Source organism: Simochromis diagramma, unplaced genomic scaffold (genome assembly GCF_900408965.1).
Source record: "Simochromis diagramma unplaced genomic scaffold, fSimDia1.1 OVJJ01000565.1, whole genome shotgun sequence".
Lineage (NCBI taxonomy): Eukaryota > Metazoa > Chordata > Actinopteri > Cichliformes > Cichlidae > Simochromis > Simochromis diagramma.
In genome coordinates, this window is record NW_024387304.1 from 2,719,996 (window position 1) to 2,741,658 (window position 21,663).

Sequence of the window (21,663 nt, forward strand, 5' to 3'; positions counted from 1 at the left end):
CAAAGTGGACTGATTGAGCCAAAAGACAATTTTATTTAAGTCTGGATAAAGGGTTCGTTGATGTTAGCCAACTGCTGCCAACATCTAAACATAATCATAAAACTGAACTAAAAACTGTTTTGTGGTGATACTGGGTAAGGAAGCAATATGTTGGCAATGAATATGTCCATGGTATGTTTAGCACCAACGTCATTACCAGATAAGTCAATTAACATTTTCACATGTTTAGATAGAAAATACAAAATATGGGAATTTCATGTAAATTCACAATATTGTTCATAAACACCAGTCCAATACAGAGACAAAAAGGACATTTTTACAGGACTACGCAGCGATCTTGAACACAAAGTGCATCCTTATAGAACCGCCTCTTAGCAGCAATAACTTAAATACTTACATAATTGTCTTCTGTATCAGTCTCTCATATGATTATAGAGGAAATCTGGCCCACTCTTTCTTACAACATTACTTCAGTTCATTACTTCAGGTTTGTGGGCATACATTTATCCACAGCTCTCAGTGTCATGATCTGTGATGGCAGACCGTGTGGAGAGCAGTGGACCCAAATGCAGACGAACTAAACGTGGAAATGAAACTAGATTATAACAAAATAGCGAAAAACAGAATATTAATCAAACACGAAAACCATCTAATTAAGAAACTAATCGCAACAACCTAAACTGGGAAAAAGAAATATACATGAAAACCAGGAACATACATGACCACTTGAGATATGGGAAGGTTAACAGATGGCGAGTACTCTCCCAGAGTACTCAAAGCGCTGTACAACATGCCCCATTCACCCATTCACTTCCTTCTATACTTAAGTGCAATCTAACCAACATTCACACACATTCACACTCCGATGGATGCATTAGAGAGCAAACTTGGGGTTAGTATCTTGCCCAAGGATACTTGGCATGCAGACTGTGGAAGCCAGTCAGTAGCTGATCTGCTCCGCCAGCTCAGCCACAGCCACCCCATGTGGTTCAGTGGAAACACACGGGGAACACAGCTGAAACAAATGAACATGACGCCACAGAGGAAGCAAAACTAAACAAATCGAATATGGAACATGAGACTGTCAAAATAAAACAGGAAAAATAGTGAGACGTAGACTGTGATAACGCAAGCTACATAATAGGACATGGAGCAGACATGAAACACATGACAGACTGGGGAGACGGCATGGAACACAAGGAGAGGAACACGGTAAGGACGACAAAACACAGATGCCACTAAGATGGCAAGGGAGAGTAAGAGGGGACCATGAGGATGAGGGAGGGAGAGTGTAGCAGCCCTTGGCATCAAGAACGACAGAAGAGTCTCTAACGGGTGCAGCCATTTATTTCCTCACCACACACGGCTCATTCTCTGGACGTTGAGCACCGTGAAAACTATAAAATAAGAAAAAATTGATACCCGTACAGTACCTTTTGAACTATAACAATGAGCAATAACAACAATGAGCTTAAGTTAATTCAGGCAAGTTCAAACAAGTAATTCTGAGATATACAGTCACAGATTAAATAAAACAAAAGGGGTTACTTCAAACAGCATCAAGGGATTACACAGTTCAGTTAAATAAAATATAACAACAGATCATCTCTCATCACATACCTCAGTCCGCTTGCCAAGGGTGCAAAACTCCGGTAAACACTTAAACACTTCGGCCCGTTTCTCATGGGGTGCTGCTAGCTTGCATGACACACATGTCTAGCTAAAAAATAGCACATGGATGTAAATAACGTAAATACAGAATAAAAAGGTTTTCAGATAGCTCACAATACAAACGCAGCAACATACCTTACATTAGAAACACACTTATCATACTTATCAAAGTATTATCGTAACTTACATGGACTTTGTACAACTTATTCCTGCCGCGACAGACTGCTCTATACGCGTTACGGGGCATGCCTCTGATCACATCTGTCCTTAGTGCGACTGCGCATACAGTTCCGACAACCCCCGCAAGGATGACTTATGGTACAGATCAGCGGTTCATTACACTCCCACCAATCATGCTATGATTTACAAACTAGCTAATCATACATGATTTGAACAACAACAAAATGAGACCACTTCAACCAATATACAGGTGTACAAACATCATAGAGCAGGTGCCACCTGGACTGTTACATTGTTTATGTCAGTATGTCAGTTCCTCTCAGATAATAACATGGTTGTTATTATTCTCTTTCAACAAGAACCACCAGTTTTTGAATAGGCCGCTCGATGATGGGGGGCTTGAAAGCACGGTCCTGTTTCTTGGTCTGACTTTGGACTCCTACTTGAACTTTGACCCGACGGACTAAACCATCATCGCCTTCGATAGTTTCAACGATACGCCCCAGTTGCCACTGACACCTTGGTAACATATCTTCCTTGATGATAACAATGTCATTCACTTTTAGATTACAGCGGGTTTTGTGCCACTTCTGTCTTGTGGAGACATTCATGAGGTATTCTCTTTTCCACCTACCCCAGAACTGCTCAGTTAAGTATTGTACTCTACGCCACCTCTTCGCTGCATACAAGTCTTCTCTCACAAATTTCCCAGGTGGTGGTAGAGCAACTTTGGACTTCATCAGTATAAGATGGTTCGGAGTAAGAGGTTCAGGTGCCTTTGGGTCACAGATACTGCCCACAGTCAAGGGGCGGCTATTTACAATAGCCATGGCCTCATAAAACAAAGTTCTAAGAGAGGCATCGTCTAGTCTTCCTGCACACTGAGCAGTAGTGGCATTTAGCACATTACGAATGGTTCTAATTTGGCGTTCCCAGATGCCACCAGCATGACTTGCAGAAGGAGCATTGAAAACAAACTCACACTGTTTGTCTGCCAGGAAAGCCTCCAGTGCCTGCATGTCACATTGTTTGAGAGCCTCTCTGAACTCATTTCTGGCTCCTACAAAGTTTGTGCCTTGGTCACAGCGGAGTTGGCAAACAGCTCCTCTGAGGCTGATGAAGCATCTAAGGGCATTGATGAATGCATCTGTTGATAGGTCTTCTAGCATCTCGATATGAACAGCACGTGAAGACAGGCATGTAAAGATAAGCCCATACCTTTTGTACTCCTTACGGCCCCGCTTGATGGAAAATGGACCAAAGCAATCCATACCAGAGTACGAGAAAGGAGCGGAGGCTTCAGTCCTTTCTTTCGGGAGCTCTGCCATGCGTTGCGCCTCGGTGGGGCGCCGAAGTTTTCGACATTGCACACATTTATGTATTAACTTGGCAACTGCTTTGCTTCCCCCAAGCACCCAAAACCCATTTGCTCTGAGTTCTGCTAGGGTTTGACTGCGACCCTGATGACAGATGGTGGCGTGGTAATGAGACAGTATTAGTCTTGTAATGTGACTTTCCTTTGGAAGGATAACTGGGTGTTTTAGTTCTCGACTGAGCGTTGCCTTTGTCAGTCTTCCACCGACACGAAGAAGTCCTTCATCTAAGATGGGATCAAGACAACTTAGGGGGCTAGAGCATGGAAGAGAGTTGCCCTTCTGAAGTGTCTTTATGTCTTGCAAAAAGGCTTGTTGCTGAACCAGACTGATTACTAGTTCACAAGCTTTTCTCCTTTCCTCTACCGTCACAATGCTGCTGACACGATCTGACTTCATGCCTAGTCTCTTAATTCTTGCAACTACTCTGATGAGCGTTGTCCAGCTGGAAAAGCGGCTTAGACGGTTCAGAATGTCATTTTGCTCATTGGCATGGGTGGCAAAGGTTTTCACCGATTTAACTTCAGGGTCACAGACTAGCAAATCTGGTGAAAAATGTAGTGTTGGGTGTATCTCAGGTTTCCATAGAAATTTAGGACCCGATAACCAGTTCGTTGACAGAATGTCCCCTGCACATAGACCTCTCGAAGCGTGGTCAGCTGGGTTTTCTGCCGTATCCACATAGTGCCACTGAGCAGGGTCTGTGGTTTCTCGGATTAGCTGAACACGATTTGCGACAAACACATGGAATCGCCGTGCCTCATTGCTGATGTAGGCCAATACAACTTGGGAATCAGTCCAAAAGAATTCCTCGTCAATCTGCATGCCGAGCTCTGTTTTTAACATGACGCTTAGCCTTGCGGAGATTACTGCAGCCGAAAGCTCCAGCCTTGGGATGCTCATGAGCTTTGTTGGTGCGACTCTTGCTTTGGCTAACACAAGGCTACAGTGTACTTCATCCTTTCCATTCTTGTATCTGAGGTAGGAACATGCACCATAACCTATGTTACTGGCATCTGAAAAGTGATGCAGTTCCACCCTCACTATGTTGCCAAAGTCTGGAGGATGGTAGCATCTGGGTATCGCTATTTCCTTTAGCCTATGTAGATCCCTTTTCCATTGCTCCCACCGTGCATGTAGGCTATCGGGAAGCTGATCATCCCAACCTACGCCCATGCGACACAGCTCCTGGAGAATACATTTACCACTCAGGATAAAGGGAGCTACAAGACCAAGAGGGTCATAGAGGGAGGAGACAGCGGACAGGATACCACGACGAGTTGAGGGTTGGTCCCTTTTGTCAATGTTGAAGCTGAAGGTGTCACTTTCTATTGACCACTGAATGCCAAGTACGTGACCCTCCGCTGTTGAATCCAGGCTAAGGTTGAGAGGTCCGGTGGTTACTGCCCTTTCTGAAGGCGCAACACCACATAGCGCCTCCACCTTGTTCGAGTTAAATTTGTGCAAGTGTAAACCTCCAGTCTTACACAGCTGCTGTGCATTGATAATCAGGTCTGTAGCTTCTGTGACTGATGGGACACTAGTCAGTCCATCATCAACGTAAAAGTTCTTTTCAATGAAAGCAGCAGCCGAAGGATAATCGGCTTCGCATTGCTGTGCAAGATATTTAAGGCCGAAATTGGCACACCCTGGAGAGGAACCAGCACCGAAAAGGTGCACCGCCATTCTATACTCTTGGGGTTCTGTTTCCAGCTGACCGCCCTTCCACCATAGGAACCTCAGGTAGTTCCGCATGTTAGGTGGAACATAGAACTGATGGAACATTTTTTCAATGTCGCAGGTGATGGCTAGTGCCTCCCTCCTAAAGCGGCAGAGAACTCCTACTAGAGAGTTTATCAGATCAGGGCCAGTCAATAAGGTGTCATTCAGAGAGATGCCCAGAAACTTGGCTGAACAGTCGAAGACCACCCTAAGTTTATCTGGTTTCCTAGGATGGTACACCCCATGATGTGGGATGTACCAAATTGTCTCTCCCTCATGTGCTGGGGGGGCTGGTTCTGCAACACCTTTGCTGATGGTTTCCTCCATGAATGCTGTGTAATGGTCATGGTACTGCCTGTTGGACCTTAACTTCCTCTTGAGGTGTTGCAAACGAGCTTCAGCCAGTTGCTTGTTGTTTGGCAGCATGGGTGGAGAGCTGCCCTTGAAAGGAAGTGGCATCTCATAGTGTCCATCCTTCCTTTTCCTGATTGTGCTGCCGAGGAGTTTTACAAAATGAACATCATCTTGAGAAACATATTTATCTTGATAGTTTCTTTCACTGAAATCCATTTCTAGGGCCTTTAACACATCATTGACCGGAGGCAATGGCATTTCCTTTACTGCCACTCTGTGTACAAAGCTTTGATGTTCCTTTCTATCAAGATATGGATTTGCTGATCCTATGATGCTCCAGCCAAGCACGGTTCTTTGAGCAAATGGATGGTTTTCTGACCCTACAATGACTTCTAGAGGGGCCAGTGCTGATGGGCAATCATAGCCAATCAGCAATCCCACTTCACAGTCTTGAAGTGGCTGCAGCTTGTTTGCCAGTTGCCTCAGATGTGGCCACTGAAGTGCGGTGTCCTTTGTAGGAATGTGAGACTTATCGACTGGGATGAAATCCCTTGTGTATGCCTGGCGTAGCTTAACATGCGACTCACTATGGAGCCCACGAACTTGCAATCCACAAGCCACTTTGCTAGCTATGACTGTGTCTACTGCTGTCATTGTACTGAGCCTTAATTGCACTGGCTGAGTCTTCACATTTAGTGCAGAGACCAGATCTCCCAAGATGAAAGTTGAATCGCTTTGTGTGTCAAGCAGAGCATATGTGAGAATCTCACTGTGGGGGTCTTCTGCCAATGACACAAAAACTGGAACAATGCTAGACGTAGCAGAGGAGTGTCTTGTCAATGTGTGTGACATGACATTGCGGACTTCCTTTGTCTCATTTCCTGCAGATGGTGAATCACTGTTTAACATTTCACTGGCTCCCTCAATTCTCTCTATGTGCAAGCAAGTTGGATGATTTCGACCACATATAGTGCATGTGTGCCTTCTTTTGCATTCTTTACTAGTGTGACCCTTTCTTAAACAGCCGAAGCAAAGACGGTTTTCACGAATGAAAGCTCTCTTTTCATCAGGAAGCCTTGTGGCAAAGGTTGGGCACTTGGCGACACCGTGTGTTTCATCGTTGCAGACGAAGCATGGTGGTCTTGGCTTTGAAATTAAGGTCCCTGGTTTACCTGCAGAGTGCTTAGCTTGAGCATTGGTGCTGAGTGCCTTGGTTCTCTTAGGAAGCCTTTCATCTGTAACTTTAGTGGTTAATAAGAAGGGAGAAGCAATGGGGTTGCAGGCTATTCTAGCTTCCCTTTGTAGAAATCTGGTGAAATGAGCAAATGGTGGATACTCTTGACATCTGTCTAGTTCATCCACAACAACACGACCCCATCTGCGTACCAGCCATTCGGGCAGTTTTTTGAGAAGTTTATGATTTTCTTCACAATCATTTAGAATTGCCAGCCCTTTAACATGAGGGATGGCCTCGGCACAACTTTGAAGGAAATCTGAAAACTCTCTGAGGGCTACTGGGTCATTGGGAGCTATTTTTGGCCATTTCATCAGTTTATCCCTGAAAGCCTTTTGGACGACAAATGAACTTCCATACCTCTCCTGAAGAATCTCCCAGGCACCCTGATATGCATCTTCTGAGTTTCGATAGAAGAATCCTTCGACCGCCTTCCGTGCCTCACCAGCAAGATAACTTTTCAAGTACAACATTTTTTCGCCTGCGGGGAGGGGTTTGTGGCCAATCAATGCCATAAAGGATATCTTCCAGTCTATAAACTTTAAAGGGTTACCAGTGAACACTGTGGGTTCAGGTGCAGGCAGACGGTTGGAGACGAACAAGCTTGCAAGCTCCTGTGTTAAGCTGACCTCCTGTTGCCTTTGCAAAATCTCAGGTGGTGCACACTGAGGTCGAAATGATTCAGCCTGTGGATTCAATGGATTCTGAGATTCAATGATTTGGCTATCAAGTTGTGATTTGTCATCTGCTTCATGCTTAAGGCTTTCCAATCCATCGTAGTTGTTGTAAGCTCTCACTCTGGCTGCTGCTACTTTTACCTCATTTTCTGCCTGTAGCTGTTGCAGTTTAGTTCTCTCTTCCTCTAGCTTTGCTGTCATTTCTGCAATCATTTGTGCTTCCTTGATTTTCCACTCATGCTCTAAGCTACTCAACTTGGCTTGCTGTTCATGTATTCGTTGCATTGCTTTCGCCTGTTCTAGTTTAGCTGCAAGGTCAGCTTCGGCATCCACACGTTTGCTAGAAGTCGTAGATGTGGCTCCAGAGTATGAATCTGAGCCCTTTGAATGCTCTGAAATAACTGTTTCTGTTTCAGTTTTCCCAAAAACAGATCCATACTCCTCCTTACTTAATATCATCCTTACACGCTCCTTCTCGAGCCTGTCATTAAAAGTCTTATCTATATCTTCTAGTCGTTTACTAATGAGATCACAAATTTCTGTTGTTAGGGCAACACACGCATCCATTTTCTTGACAACATCTGGAGTAGAAGTATGATTACGTCGGATAGGCTCATACAGTTCATGCATTAATGCTTCTTTAGCCTTAATGTCCGTTTGTGTTCTAACAAGGTCTTCGTTTGAGCAGAAACCTTTCAGCTTTGTTCTAACTCCTCTTGCTAACTCCTTCCAGGACTCATATGCCTTGCTAAATGACCTTTCATTTTTCTTGGCTTCCTGTTCATGCATCTCCTGCCCCTTTTCTGTTAGTCTTCGCTCTCTGGAGCTGGACCTGGCCTCTTGTGCCTCTGTAGATTTGTCTATTCCTTCAACAGGGGACAACATTATTATTAATTTTATTTTTGGCTTGTTGCACCTGCCCTTTTAAGTGTATATATCTGAACTCAAATGGGTTGAGTGGTGGTTTCAAACTTATTAACACTCAACTTAGATATTTACACCTTTAACCTCACAGACTGACAACAAAACCCAAATAATACTGATGATGCCCTCAAATCAGACAATTTGCCACTTAAGTTTTTACAGAAGTACAACTGATAGCATAAAGCCCAGATTCAGTCTTAGACATTCTGATGCAAGAAATGTGGGATATTCAGCATCACAACTTTACATGCTACTGTGTTAAATACAGAAGAGGTCTTTTTTTTTTCTTGCATTACTTTAGACTGCCATGTTGAAGATCATTTGTTCACACAGCTTACAAGATGAAGGTGTGCATGACATTGTATTTATAATGTCCTTATTTTGAGTCCTTTACTGATCCAGCAGTCTCTGGATGATGCGATACACTCCTTTACTCACAGTTCGACGAAAGAATAAGATGAGTGTAGATGGCTGCAAGGCAGCGATGAGTTTTCACTGTAGCAGCCCTTGGCATCAAGAACGACAGAAGAGTCTCTAACGGGTGCAGCCATTTATTTCCTCACCACACACGGCTCATTCTCTGGACGTTGAGCACCGTGAAAACTATAAAATAAGAAAAAATTGATACCCGTACAGTACCCTTTGAACTATAACAATGAGCAATAACAACAATGAGCTTAAGTTAATTCAGGCAAGTTCAAACAAGTAATTCTGAGATATACAGTCACAGATTAAATAAAACAAAAGGGGTTACTTCAAACAGCATCAAGGGATTACACAGTTCAGTTAAATAAAATATAACAACAGATCTTCTCTCATCACATACCTCAGTCCGCTTGCCAAGGGTGCAAAACTCCGGTAAACACTTAAACACTTCGGCCCGTTTCTCATGGGGTGCTGCTAGCTTGCATGACACACATGTCTAGCTAAAAAATAGCACATGGATGTAAATAACGTAAATACAAAATAAAAAGGTTTTCAGATAGCTCACAATACAAACGCAGCAACATACCTTACATTAGAAACACACTTATCATACTTATCAAAGTATTATCGTAACTTACATGGACTTTGTACAACTTATTCCTGCCGCGACAGACTGCTCTATACGCGTTACGGGGCATGCCTCTGATCACATCTGTCCTTAGTGCGACTGCGCATACAGTTCCGACAACCCCCGCAAGGATGACTTATGGTACAGATCAGCGGTTCATTACAGAGAGAGAGCATGAGAGAGTGGGAGAGAGGCATGACAGGCTGAGGGAAACATGGACAAACATGACAGACAGAGGAGACAGGAGGCATGGAATGAAAGTGAAGAAGGAAACATGGGAACAGAAAGGGGAAACAAGACGCGTACATAAACACAGCCTAATGGACAAGTAACAAGTAACTAAACTGATCAAGGGAGTTTTTCCTTCCCACTGTCGCCAAAGTGCTTGCTCATAGGGGGTCATATGATTGTTGGGTTTTTCTCTGTATCTATGAAGCGCCTTGAGGCGACTTTTGTTGTGATTTGGCGCTATATAAATAAATTGAATTGAATTGAATCACAAGTAAACTCAGAGACGTGTGAACAAAGAACTAACCAGTTAAACCTCAATAATTATACATAACAGTCACCAAAACACAACTGGCCCAGAATCATGACAGTCAGATTCCAGCACATGATTTCCATCACATTGAGGTATGGGCTTTGACTGGGTCATTACTATAGTCAAAGTCTATCTTTACTATCTTTTTTTTTAGCCAGTCTGTTGTAGATTTGCTACTGTGTTTGGCGCCCTTTTTCTTGACCCAGTTTTAGCTAAGTTTAGCTGTCAACAACCAGTCTTTCTCTTGATAACTTTGGGGAAAACCTAACCTGAACTACTCATATTGTTTCCGTTTTTTTCTAATTGTGCTTTCATTAACTTTATCATTTAGAACTTTAAGTGAGGCCTGTGGGGTTTTAGATGTAGCTCCTAGGGGTGAATTTACTGCTACGTCAAGTGCTGGGAAAATGTTGGCATTGTGTGAAACGTTCCACACCAGCAAACTACCCAAACTTCTCTGTTGTGGTCATGCAAGATTAATTAAGTGCATTTGATTAGTAGCAACTGCTTGCCCATTGTCCTTTTAAATCCTGTGGAAACAGTAAAACTGCTGTTATTTTTTATGAGACTGTATAGAGTTCTGTGAAGATGTTCTTTTTCTCATTACTGTAAATTATATTTTAGTGAGTTTTCAATTTGAGCCCATTTGGTTCAGTTAAACTCATTTCCACAGTTTCATGATGTACCATGGAACCAGTAACTGGTACTGGTCATCTGATTGGAGAACTCTGATTTTCCTTGTTCTTTCAACCTGCATTTCAAAATATCTTTGAGCAAGATACTTGTAGTATCGGGTAAATGATAAGAGGTAGGAACGTTTGTGCTGGGTTGTTGTTGTGAGGGGGATATAAAAATAATAAAGGACACTGACAGGAGTAATGGCGGGTCTCGTGTGTCTATGAGTTATGTCTCCAGTTAGATAGCACACAACCTCCAAAAATGGAACAATCCTGAACCCTGAGATCGTGTCTAACCAGATACTTACTCTGCTGAAAAACTAGTTAATGCATTTGTTACTTCTAAGCTGAACTATTGTAATTTATTAGTATCAGGGTTTTTTTTCAAAAAACTCCCTGAAAAGCATTCAATTTATCCAAAATGCTGCAGCAAGAATACTGACAGGGACTAAAAAGACAGCCTGATAACTTCTGGTTCCCTGTTAAATCCAAAATCAAATTCAAAAGTCTTATCATCTCATATAAGGTTTTGAATAATCAGGCCCCATCTTAACTTACGAACCTTACAGTACAGTATAACCCCAGTAGAACACGTCACTCTTTGACTACTGGTTTACTTGTGGTTCTTAGGCTATTTAAAAGTAGAATGTGAGGCAGAGCATAGAAGACAGACATCCTCTTATCTTTTAAGATTCGGTTTAAAACTTTCCTTTTTAAGATATAGTTTGGCTGGATCAGATGACCCCAAATCTTCTCTTAGTTGCAGTGTCATAGACCTAGATGCTGGAGAGTTCCAGAAATGCAGTGTTTCTTCTTCACTCATCCTTGCTCACTCTCTTTGTGCTTATACATCATTCTGCATTTTATCATTAGTTATTACTATTACAAAAATACTATATCATGACAAAGCATGTAATACACATGCCAGTCCCGACAATGTTGTTAATGTTGTTGGTTTTTACTTTAACCATCTTTATTTATTTATTTTTGTTTTCTAACAGTGAAACAGACAGTAGTGATTTTCGTGCAATTGTCAACTTATTATGGGATTTCTCAGGGTGAACTGAGTATATGGACATGATCAGTTTGTGTTTTTTTTTTTCTCAGTTGGATTGGTTTCATGGTGTCAGGTTGAGCCTTAAAGTGTAGAGTCTCAAAATCCCAAAGCCTTAATCTTAAAACTAGCAGTTACAGAGGATACCACATTCACCATTTTTTTGTAAATAAAATCTACATATATGCAGTGTTGGGATCCCATACAGTTGCCCTGGCATGTACCCCTAATGTGCAGTGCTAATTGCAGCTTTTTGAACCAAATCAAACTCCTCCTCTGCTGCTTCTGAGGTGACTAATTTCCCCTGTAAACCCTTGCTCCAGTCACGCATGGCTTGCTGTTTTCTCTGCAAGCCTTTGATAGTGGTGCAGTAGCATTAATTGTTTTGTACTGTTTGGTCACCACTCCCTGTAGGTGGGCTCCATTATCTATACCAACTCCAGAGATAGACCCCTGTGTCATGTCAGGGCCCCCTGCTCGGAGAAAATTGGCAATTAGGAGACCGGCATCTCGAGGCTTATACTGGGGTTTCTGTTTGATGGCGTTTCTGAGTCATTATTATGGGTGAATTGTTATAAAATGTTCCATGGCTACTGTTGCTATACTTAAATGTCTTTAGACATGCAAAGATGTCACAGAAGTCTCAATAGGGTTGATCTAGTCACACAAGTATGAGTGGTTGCCATTACGTTAAAAGATTATGACTGTGTATGTGTCTGCTACATCTTAAGTTCCAAATTTTGGTAAAAGACAGGTTATTTTTAGAGAATGTCCCATATATATATATATATATATATATATATATATATCTCAAGCTATGTCTGGACAAAAGATCCTCTGGGAACAAGAGGGGAAATGTGTGTGCATTGCACAAGCTTATTTTTGAGGCCGGGGACCTTTTTCAGTAGTTTGGCCCCGTCAAGTTCCAAAAAAAGTTTTTGAAAAGTTCTTCAGCTCCTTCGGATATTCGAGGTTGAGGGCATATATCAGTCCCATCAGCAGTACACATGCCTTTGTTCGGCTTCCACATCCCTCCATCACTTGGTTTCCCTCAATCACAATGGACACATCTGATGGATCCTCCTCAGCCATGATGTTGTGGATCACGATCACCTTCATCTTATTGTCTGTGTAATACTCACATTCCTACGTGTTAAAAAGAAAGAAACAAAAAGCATACACATGTTTTATTTTATTTTATTTAAGATGCTTTTTCAATATATTTCAGTTTATCTAAAGAGGGGAGTGGACAGAAGATGAATGGAGAAGGGGAGAACAGGGGATAGGAGAGGACAGGAGAGAAGAACATTAGGATCCCTTGAGTTAATAAGTAAACTGTTATCAATATGACAAACCTGGCAGTCATGAAAAAGATCTTCTTGTCTTTCCCCGAGGTAGCTAATGAAGCAGCAGATAACGACATCCCTTTTCTTCTCGATGCTCTGTGCCTGTAGGGAGATACAATTTAGTGAAGAGACTAAGTCAAGTGATTTACTTACATTAAGACTGAATTAAAAACAAAAACGTGGCTGATGTCTATCTCCAGCTTTCAACAGGTGAGAGGCTGGGTACACCCTGGACAGTCAATCACAAGGAAACATAGAGACAGACAGGATAAACAACCATGCACGCACACACTCAAACCTAAGGACAATTTGGAGAGACCAATTTACCTAACAGTCCTGTTTTCTGACTGTGGGAGGAAGCCGGAATACCTGGGGGGAACCCACACATGCACAGGGAGAACATGCAAACTCCATGCATAAAGACCCTGGGCCAGGATTCGAACCCAGGACCTTCTTGCTACCCACTGCAGCCCTCCATAATTACATATTTGTGAAAAAAGTCAAATAACATAGGTCATTCAAAGTGTCCAGCAGAGGTCTTATCTCGGAACCAGCAGCTCCTCCTTTGGCAGGCATAAGCTGCAAAAGACCTGGTGTGTACTCATCAAGTTTCAGCATGAATGTCTCCACCAACGAAACTGGTGATGCGTCTGAACTCTTCGATGATCTAAGAAGTAAGGGGACAAAAAAAATGAAATTTTAAATGACAGACCAGATCTCATAGTTATAACATGAATGTTTTTTTTATTTATCTGTTTTCCTCCTGAAAAATCTCCCTATAGCTGGAGTTCATGATGCTGCTGTGTCCCATTGTTTCCACGCAGTGCGATCATCTGAGCGGATAATGAAGCAGATACGCGAGCAAAGCTGTATCTGCATGACAGAACAAGCGACTACTGCCGCGCACATTTTTAAATACAAGCAAGCATGCTTCAGAGCTTTTCAGAAAGTTCTGGTGCTGCTAAAACAAAGCCGCCAGTTACAGCTGGGAGAAAGCTTTCTGTGAGCTCTCCGCGATGATGAGGAGCTACAGATCAATGGGGAGAGGCAGACAGAAGCAACAGCTGATTTTTAAGAGTTTAAAACACAACTGTTGGGAATGATCTGCCCAGTGTTCATAGAATCTCAAAGACATACAGGATTTAAGTTTGTTTAACTGTTTTATGTGTTGACCCAGAAGCAGAGCCACCACAACTTAAGGATTGCCCCTCTCATTTCTCAAAAAAAATCGTCTGATGTCCATTTTCTTTTCCATCAAGGCAGGAAAGTAGTTTGCAAAGACTGTGATTCAACTTCATGGGCTTCATCCTCCTGGGGACGCATTTGTAGACCAATTACGCCACAGCGACGCGCCGAAGGCTGTCCAAATTCGTAGACTCCGACAAATGTAGCCGACAAATGCGTCCTTCTTTTCTTCAAATTTTAAGGATGGGTCTGGTGTGTCCTTCGTGGCCCACCATATCCCAAGATTCATAGCGCGGCCCAGCCAAACTCCAGTTTCCGGCAATGGCGGCCGCTACTAAGTTTTAAAATTACTCTTTCTGGGTCACAAAATAAACTGTTAACATATTTTCAGGCGAGAATGTGGGTGTGTAAACTGCAACTATCTGCTCCGTTTATCGAGACATCGCATATTTGCAAAAGTGCTTCGACGTTTTCGGAGACGTCTGTTACCCACCAGCTCGATAGCTAGCCGAGAGCTCGAGGGTTACTAGAGCCGCCGAGAACGGCACAATCCCAGCACATCATTTTCAGATCACCGCGGTCTTTCGCTACTCTGGTTAAACATAGGTTTATATCCGGCCTACCTAAGCATCTGGCATCCTTGTACAAACGTGGCAGCCCTACTGTTGGGACTGAATGCCCATCCCTAAACCTACTTGTTTAAACTGGATTACTCGCTTTAATACAGATTTTACTTACTGTCATATCATGGGTTTTTTTGTTTTTTTTAATTTGTTGTTTGTGGTTGTATTTTGCTGGTTTCTGTATTTTAATTTATTAGAATCTATTAGAATCTATTTTAATCTACTGTTTTATCTTTTTCTCTTTGTAAGGTGACCTTGGGTTTTAGAAAGGCGCCATGAAATAAAATGTATTATTATATTATTATTAAGCTTCTATACCTCTTGTAACATCTGCTGTCTTTTTGCTCAGGTCACTGTTAAAAAACACAAGAAGAAGAAAAACAGTGTCAATGAGACTTCAGGATAAATAAATGATATGATAACTAGCAAACCTTCAATATATGTTCTTATTTTCTTCTTACTTTTATCAACAAATTAAGACAAGAAATTTAACTCTCTGTGTGTGTGTGTGTGTGTGTGTGTGTGTGTGTGTGTGTGTGTGTGTGTGTGTGTGTGTGTGTGTGTTTTGGTTGTTTTTTTAACCCTAGAAAATAAAAATGAAGCTAATGAAAAGATTCCTCGTTGTCTGTTATTCATCTAAGTAGCTGGAATTAAAATGCTTTAACTATGATTTAACTATTACTGCTCTTACTGATATTGAATGAACTATGATATTATTATTATTATTATTATTATTATTATTATTATTATTTAATCAATGCTAATATTATATTATATTATAAAATTAAGTGCTGACATTCCAGTGTGGCTACATATATAAATCCGGTACATAAACAGTACAGCAACAAAGCACAGAGCTCCAGGGATTTATAAATAAATTACTTTTTAAGTGCATCACAATTGTTTGACTTCAACTTTTTAAATCCATTCAATGACCATTCAGTTTATGGTCATTATTATTTCCATGACTGCCCTTCTGCTAATTGGAGGGCTTTGTTTTCATAAAGTGATGATAAACAGACCGGTGATGGAGGTGGTGGGGTGTTACCGACTCATAGATGGGTCACGCTCACTGGACATTTTTCCATTTAAAGAGGCCAATTAGTCCTGCAGACGTGCCTGCTCATCAGAATGCCGATCAGGTCGAAGGCACAAACAAACACACCCAGGACCTTATTATCCTGCTGTACTCTTCAGAAGCCATGAAGCAATTTCTGCCCTTAATGTGACATTTCCGCAAAAAATGTATGCTACAGGCCTTTGTAAATGTTTGTGTACCACTGGGGTAATGATATAGTTGGCTGTACTGACCAAAATCACCAAAATCTGTGTTTTGCTTATGGTACGCAAATTTTTGCACATTGTAATGTTAGTTACAGTGTATTAAGTACTCACAGCCTGCAAATTTTAAAAGAGCAAATGATATTTTTAGTTGTGCTAGAAAGCCAAGTGTTTACTTCCTGGAAAAACACCAAATTTTACACTCCTGCCATAATCCATATAGTTGCAGTTTAATTTCATGACACACTATTCTTAAATTTTTGTACAGTTTCTTCACTGTTTAATAACTGTTAACATTACCAGATATTTTGGTGTAAATGCATTTATATGGACAATAATATTGAAACTGAAACTCTGCTCTTGTGCTTTAATTTATATTATCATATATTTCTTTAAGTAAAAGAGCCCCATGAATGGACAGGTATATAAATCAACAGATTTTCAGAAGTTGTACATTTCTGTATTGATTTTTTTTTTTTTTAATTTAACTTAGAAAATATTCAAATACAGAGGGAGCCCAGGAAGCTGAGAGCAAAGTCCTCTATTGGGGTGATACAGTATTATGGGGTCTGATTATTCTAGACCTCGTAAGTGGTCATAAGGCTTTTAACCCTCTCCAGGCAGACGTTGCAGATTTGCAACAGTTAAGAACTAACAACCTGATTACCCCACATACATATTTTATGAGGTTTTTTTTTACTCAGAAGTACCACTGCAGGACTTGGTTGTGCATTAGCAACAAAAAACTTAATTTGGGCCTGAGAGGGTTAAATTTGATTCTGGATTTAAGAGGAAGACAGTGAAATGGGTTAGTAATTATAGCTGGAAGTGGAAAACACAGCTCTGTTATTCTGCTCTGGAACACCACGAAGTCATTGGTTCAGGTATGTGGGTGATACCTGGGTGAAAAACAAATCTCAGGATGTACCATAATTCACTGATAACATTAACTCATTGGACAAGCACAACAATTTCACCAGAGAGGATACGAAAAGTGGCAGGTTAGCCTTCTTAGACTGTGAGATTTCCATCAGTAATAGAGGACATTTAAAAGTACATGTGTACCGTAAACAAACATACAGATCAGTATTAAGGTTTGACTCTCATCATCCACTGAATCACAAATTGGATGAGGGATACTGATCTGATCAATATGGTCTGTGTATGAAGTCATCACCTGTGGTAGCTGGAGGTACGATGTAGAGGAGGTCATCTATTGATCAGAAGGTTGGTGATTTGATCCCTGGCTCCCCCAGTCTGTGTGCCAAAGTTGCTCTCCAGTGTGTCTACTGGAGTATGGATGCATGTGAATGTAACATAGAAAACACACAAGCAAAGAAGAAAGTGCTTGTGTGAATGGGTGAATGTGGTATGTTTTATAAAGCTCTTGAGTGCTCTGGGAGAGTAGAAAGGCGCTATAAGATTCAGTCCAGTTACCATTTACCATCCATAGCTAATATAGTCTAATATAAAGGTGTTTGGACTGTGGCAGGAAGTCAGGCTCCCAATTGGGAACATGTAAGCTCTCTACAGAAAGGCAGCAGTTAGGATTTGAAGTAACAGGTTTAATTGCTTAAGCATCAAGCAACCTATAATTTAGCTTCCTCTGTGATACAAATTGCCTAAAGTCTGTGCTTCTGTTTTAGTGAGTAAAATTCTATTACTTTACTAGCTTGTTACTTTACACAAACTAGCAAATGTATCTGAGGTGCAACTTTACACTTTATAAATGCCACCTGCTACTGATCCTTGCTAGCTAGTATAACTAGCTAACTTGATAACTTGAGTCTTCATTCTCCTTAATATTATCACCTCCACTCCAAAAAAAAAACTAACAGCTAACATGGCAGGCCCCAAAACATTAATGCTGAATCTTCAGTACGCAGAGTTAAAAACCTAATGGGGGACTATGCCCATATGCAGTCTGTAGTAAAAACAATGAAAAAATATATTTTCAAAATCGAAATAGTGTAAACTATTTGACTTTTTAAAAACAGTTAAATCATGTTTTTCCATATGTGAAATATATCCTCTGCATGTCTAACAGGGTAAAGTAAGAACGCAGTGAAAGCAGAAACCACATTTAACCACAGTGTGTGCAGACATATATAAGAAATCCACCTGTGTCTCACAATTACTGCCACAATGGATTAATAATGCCTTTTCACACTGAATAGTTGTTAACTCCCCGACATTTCTGCATTGTTTTGGCTTTCGTTTTTTATTTTTTGAAGGTTGCAAGGCTCGGGTAAAAAATGCTATGAATGTGACAAAATAAAGAGGTGAACAACTAAGAGCTGTGTTTACCACACAGTTTTTACCCTACATTTCTCACATCAAAGTACAATTCTGATGTTTTATAAACCACCCTTTAAAAAGTTGGGAGCCAATAAGATAAATTCAGAAACTTATCAGACAGCACAGACTGCATGGCTCTTCACAATATTCATGACATTTGGAAAATTTGGAAATTTAAAATGGCAGCAAATATTTTTATCTTGGTGTTCACTGAAAAAAAATACACAATCATCATCTCAATGAAGAAAATATCCATAGATTTCATGTCTGACGTTCTGGTCCATCTGGAGAGCAAAAACAGTGCTTTGGTCCACAGCCATCCACCCATCAACTCAACATCTTTGAGTTTAATCCCAGATAGTTGCTGTGCTATCAGATGTACTAATCAAAGTTTATTTATAACTGCCAGAATTGTGTTGAGTATGGCACTAACATGTGAGCACACCTCTCCTAACCCTGCCTTACAGACAGGGGCGGATCTAGAGAAATTTTCTTAGGGTGGCATGAGGGTGGCAAAGAAATCAAATGGGGTGGCAAAATCAAAGCCTTTTTTTTTTTCAAACACATATGCAGGTGGTTACATATGGTTAAAATAATTCAAATGCAGTAAGTATACACGTTTTTCATATAAATATAGTCTATAACTTAATTATTGTCTGTAGCCCACATAATTACACACTTTAGTTACATAAAACGTGAGTTTTGATCTTATGTACTGTATAGCCTGTATAATAAATAAATATGTAGCCCAACAAGTATAAAATCCAGAAAGCTACATAACATGGGGCGGTTCATTTACAAACACAAGTCTAACTTAAGTTTCACACTGTTTTTTGTTAGAAAACAATCACATTGTTACAGCTTAAATTACACAAAATGTCAGAAATCTGCACTGTCATGAACAAAAATGTAAACCTAATTTTTCATGATTTGTTGGATTAACCCACTGAGGTCTGAAATACAACCGGCCATTTTTGATTCCTTTTGAGTTTACGCTTGTAGTTCACCCTCATATTGTTTCATTTTGTTTTGTTCCCCTTGCCTTGTTTGGTTTCATTCTTTTCAGCTCAACTGAATTTAGTTGTTTTTTTCACTGACATACTGCATTAGGATTACAGATCTGAAATCACACAAAGAACTTAAAATCCTAGTAGTATTTTGTTACTGTAAAAAAACCACAGACATGTTGAGTAAAATTTTATAACTTGAAATGCAAATATAAAATGTACATTTTGTAAACATATACAACTATTTATCTAAAAATGCAGCCAATACACCTGCCGTTCTTTTTTCATTTTGTACAACCATTTAAAAATATTACTAAAACTAAAATGAGAGAACAATCAGGTGTTGCAATAAGATGCCCCACAAATGATGTGTGGCAGTAAAAAAAAAGTTTGTCCACCAAAAGACAGATGAGAACAGCACAGGGATAAACCTGCAGGCCTGACAACAGGAGGTGTATCACTCCGCTGGTTTTCTACTTAGTGACAGTGTTTACGTTGCAAATGTGCCTCTGTGACATTCATTAGTGCCCTCACTGACACACAAAACAAAACACCTACACAACAGAACAACTACACAAGACAACACACTAAGTATACACACTAAACGTCACAAATCTCCCACATCTAAAAACTCTCTCGCTCTCTCTCACTCGATATCAGTCATGTGATTTGGAGGTGCAGCGTGTCCGTGGACCACAGAGGGTTAATAACACTCACCTTCCTTCCATTTCCAGAGTGTAACATCCAACCACCTGTGTAAAAAGCGAAATTCCCATGGTGTTGTTCAAAATGTGCTCTGGCACAATCATAAACATCACTTGCTACTGAAAACAAGGAAAAAGCCGGTCCTGCTATGGGCTGAACCATTTGTTACTGGTGGAGGGGGGAAACACTATGCAATATATTCAGTTTTAGCATTTATATTCACTGTTGACTGTAACTACGCTCAAACTGTTAATGCTATCTTATTTTAATAAACAACACTGTCATATGGAAAACTGGGGTGGCACTTGGGGTGGCAAGGGATCATTTTAGGGTGGCGCTTGCCACCCTTCTAGATCCGCCCCTGCTTACAGACCATATCGCACTACTCTGTGCTTCTCCACAGCAACCCTGGCTGTCAGCGGTGGCTCATTTAACTTGTAGGACGACATTAGAAAAATACTCGGTCAACTTAACTGTTATTACACAACATTACTGCGACACAGTAAATGCCAAGTCAGTCAACCATAAGATTTACAATGAACAATTTTCTTGTTCTTTGCCTCTCACACCACACCATTATTTACCCATCCAGATTAAAAATATATGTAGCTGTATAACCTTTGAAAGCTTTTATCCTGGCAGAAGTGTAAGGTGAGCAATTCCCTACTAGATATACATAGATGTCACTGAACTGCTGCTCTGGGAGACACATCGCCACATTCGGGAATTGAAATTTGGGGGTGGCTGTAGCTCAGGCGGTAGTGTAGGTTCTCTATAGTGTAGGTTCTCATATTGCTGCGGGTGGTGGCGAATGGGTGAATGCACAACCCATTGAGTAAAGTGCTTTGAGTGCTCAGAAGAGTAGAAAAGTGCTATTTAAAAACCAGTCCATTTACCAAATAAAGCTGCTAGACTTTTGCTCCCAAAAAGTCATAGTTTCTCTTCATGTCTTTGCTTTTGCTCAATGCTGTCCTCGTTACAATACATTTCTTCAATAACCATTTTGGATGTATACTATAGTCTAAGTTCTCATAATGCTGCCGATGCATCCATCGGAGTGTGAATATAGTTAGAAAGCACTAAGACTGGGTGAATGTGACATGTTGTATAGAGCGCTTTGAGTACTCCGCGAGAGTAGAAAAGCGCTAAATAAGAATCAGTCCATTTACCATTCATAATGCAAATCAGAAGAAATTAAGGTGAAAAACAGAGTAATGTTAGGAATAGAAATAGTACAAATAATGTGTGTCGTAAGTTGTAACTTACCCTTTCCTCTCTCCAATATTCATATCATCCCGACAAAGACCTTGTCCTTTGTTTCTAAGGGAGGGGGTACGTGAATTACTACAGCCTCTGTGATGTGTAAATAGCCTTCCCATTAGGACAATGTGATTAGAAGCCCCTCATTAGCATTTCTTATTATTGTCAACTCTAACAATGGACACAAACAAAACATTAACATGGAAATCGGGAAAATGTACCTAATTAGTTTTCTCTATTCGAGCCCATTTCTGCATTAGTCTTGGAAATCAGAGAAAAGAGAAGATAACAGCATTGTTATCATTGTTGTCATGTTGATATGTTAGCAAGAAAAGTAAATGATGAAACATCTAAATGCTAACACTGCTGCTTACCATCCTGAAGTTTTTAGGTCTCATCTAGAAGTAAGAAAGAAAGTAAGAAAGAAAAAAGTAGATAAACTCTCTAAATCACCAATATCGCAACTGGCAAAAAGGTTAAAAGTGAGGGTTAAATAG

General features: G+C 40.7%; 1 protein-coding gene and 2 long non-coding RNA genes across 5 annotated transcripts; all 3 read right to left on the reverse strand.

Moving 5' to 3' along the window:
* Positions 1 to 1,010: 1,010 nt before the first annotated feature.
* On the reverse strand, positions 1,011 to 6,028 carry LOC120716739. 3 transcript variants are annotated; one of them, XM_040004343.1, is made up of 3 exons: positions 1,859 to 6,028; positions 1,621 to 1,720; positions 1,011 to 1,397 (listed from the first exon to the last, which is right to left on the reverse strand). In XM_040004343.1, the coding sequence occupies exon 1, from the start codon at positions 5,952 to 5,954 to the stop codon at positions 2,193 to 2,195; it is 3,762 nt and encodes a 1,253-aa protein (XP_039860277.1). In that variant the 5' UTR covers positions 5,955 to 6,028; the 3' UTR covers positions 1,011 to 1,397; positions 1,621 to 1,720; positions 1,859 to 2,192. The 3 variants fall into 3 exon arrangements, with proteins under 3 accessions (XP_039860277.1, XP_039860276.1, XP_039860275.1); XM_040004342.1 differs by having other exon boundaries at positions 1,011 to 1,716; XM_040004341.1 differs by having other exon boundaries at positions 1,011 to 1,720.
* A 2,460-nt stretch (positions 6,029 to 8,488) lies between these two features.
* LOC120716595 lies at positions 8,489 to 9,534 on the reverse strand. Its single transcript, XR_005691998.1, has 3 exons — positions 9,200 to 9,534; positions 8,962 to 9,061; positions 8,489 to 8,738 (listed from the first exon to the last, which is right to left on the reverse strand). It is a non-coding gene; the product is annotated as an uncharacterized LOC120716595 (long non-coding RNA).
* Positions 9,535 to 12,493: 2,959 nt separating this feature from the next.
* LOC120716732 lies at positions 12,494 to 18,743 on the reverse strand. Its single transcript, XR_005692029.1, has 3 exons — positions 17,074 to 18,743; positions 12,817 to 13,474; positions 12,494 to 12,607 (listed from the first exon to the last, which is right to left on the reverse strand). It is a non-coding gene; the product is annotated as an uncharacterized LOC120716732 (long non-coding RNA).
* Positions 18,744 to 21,663: the final 2,920 nt, after the last annotated feature.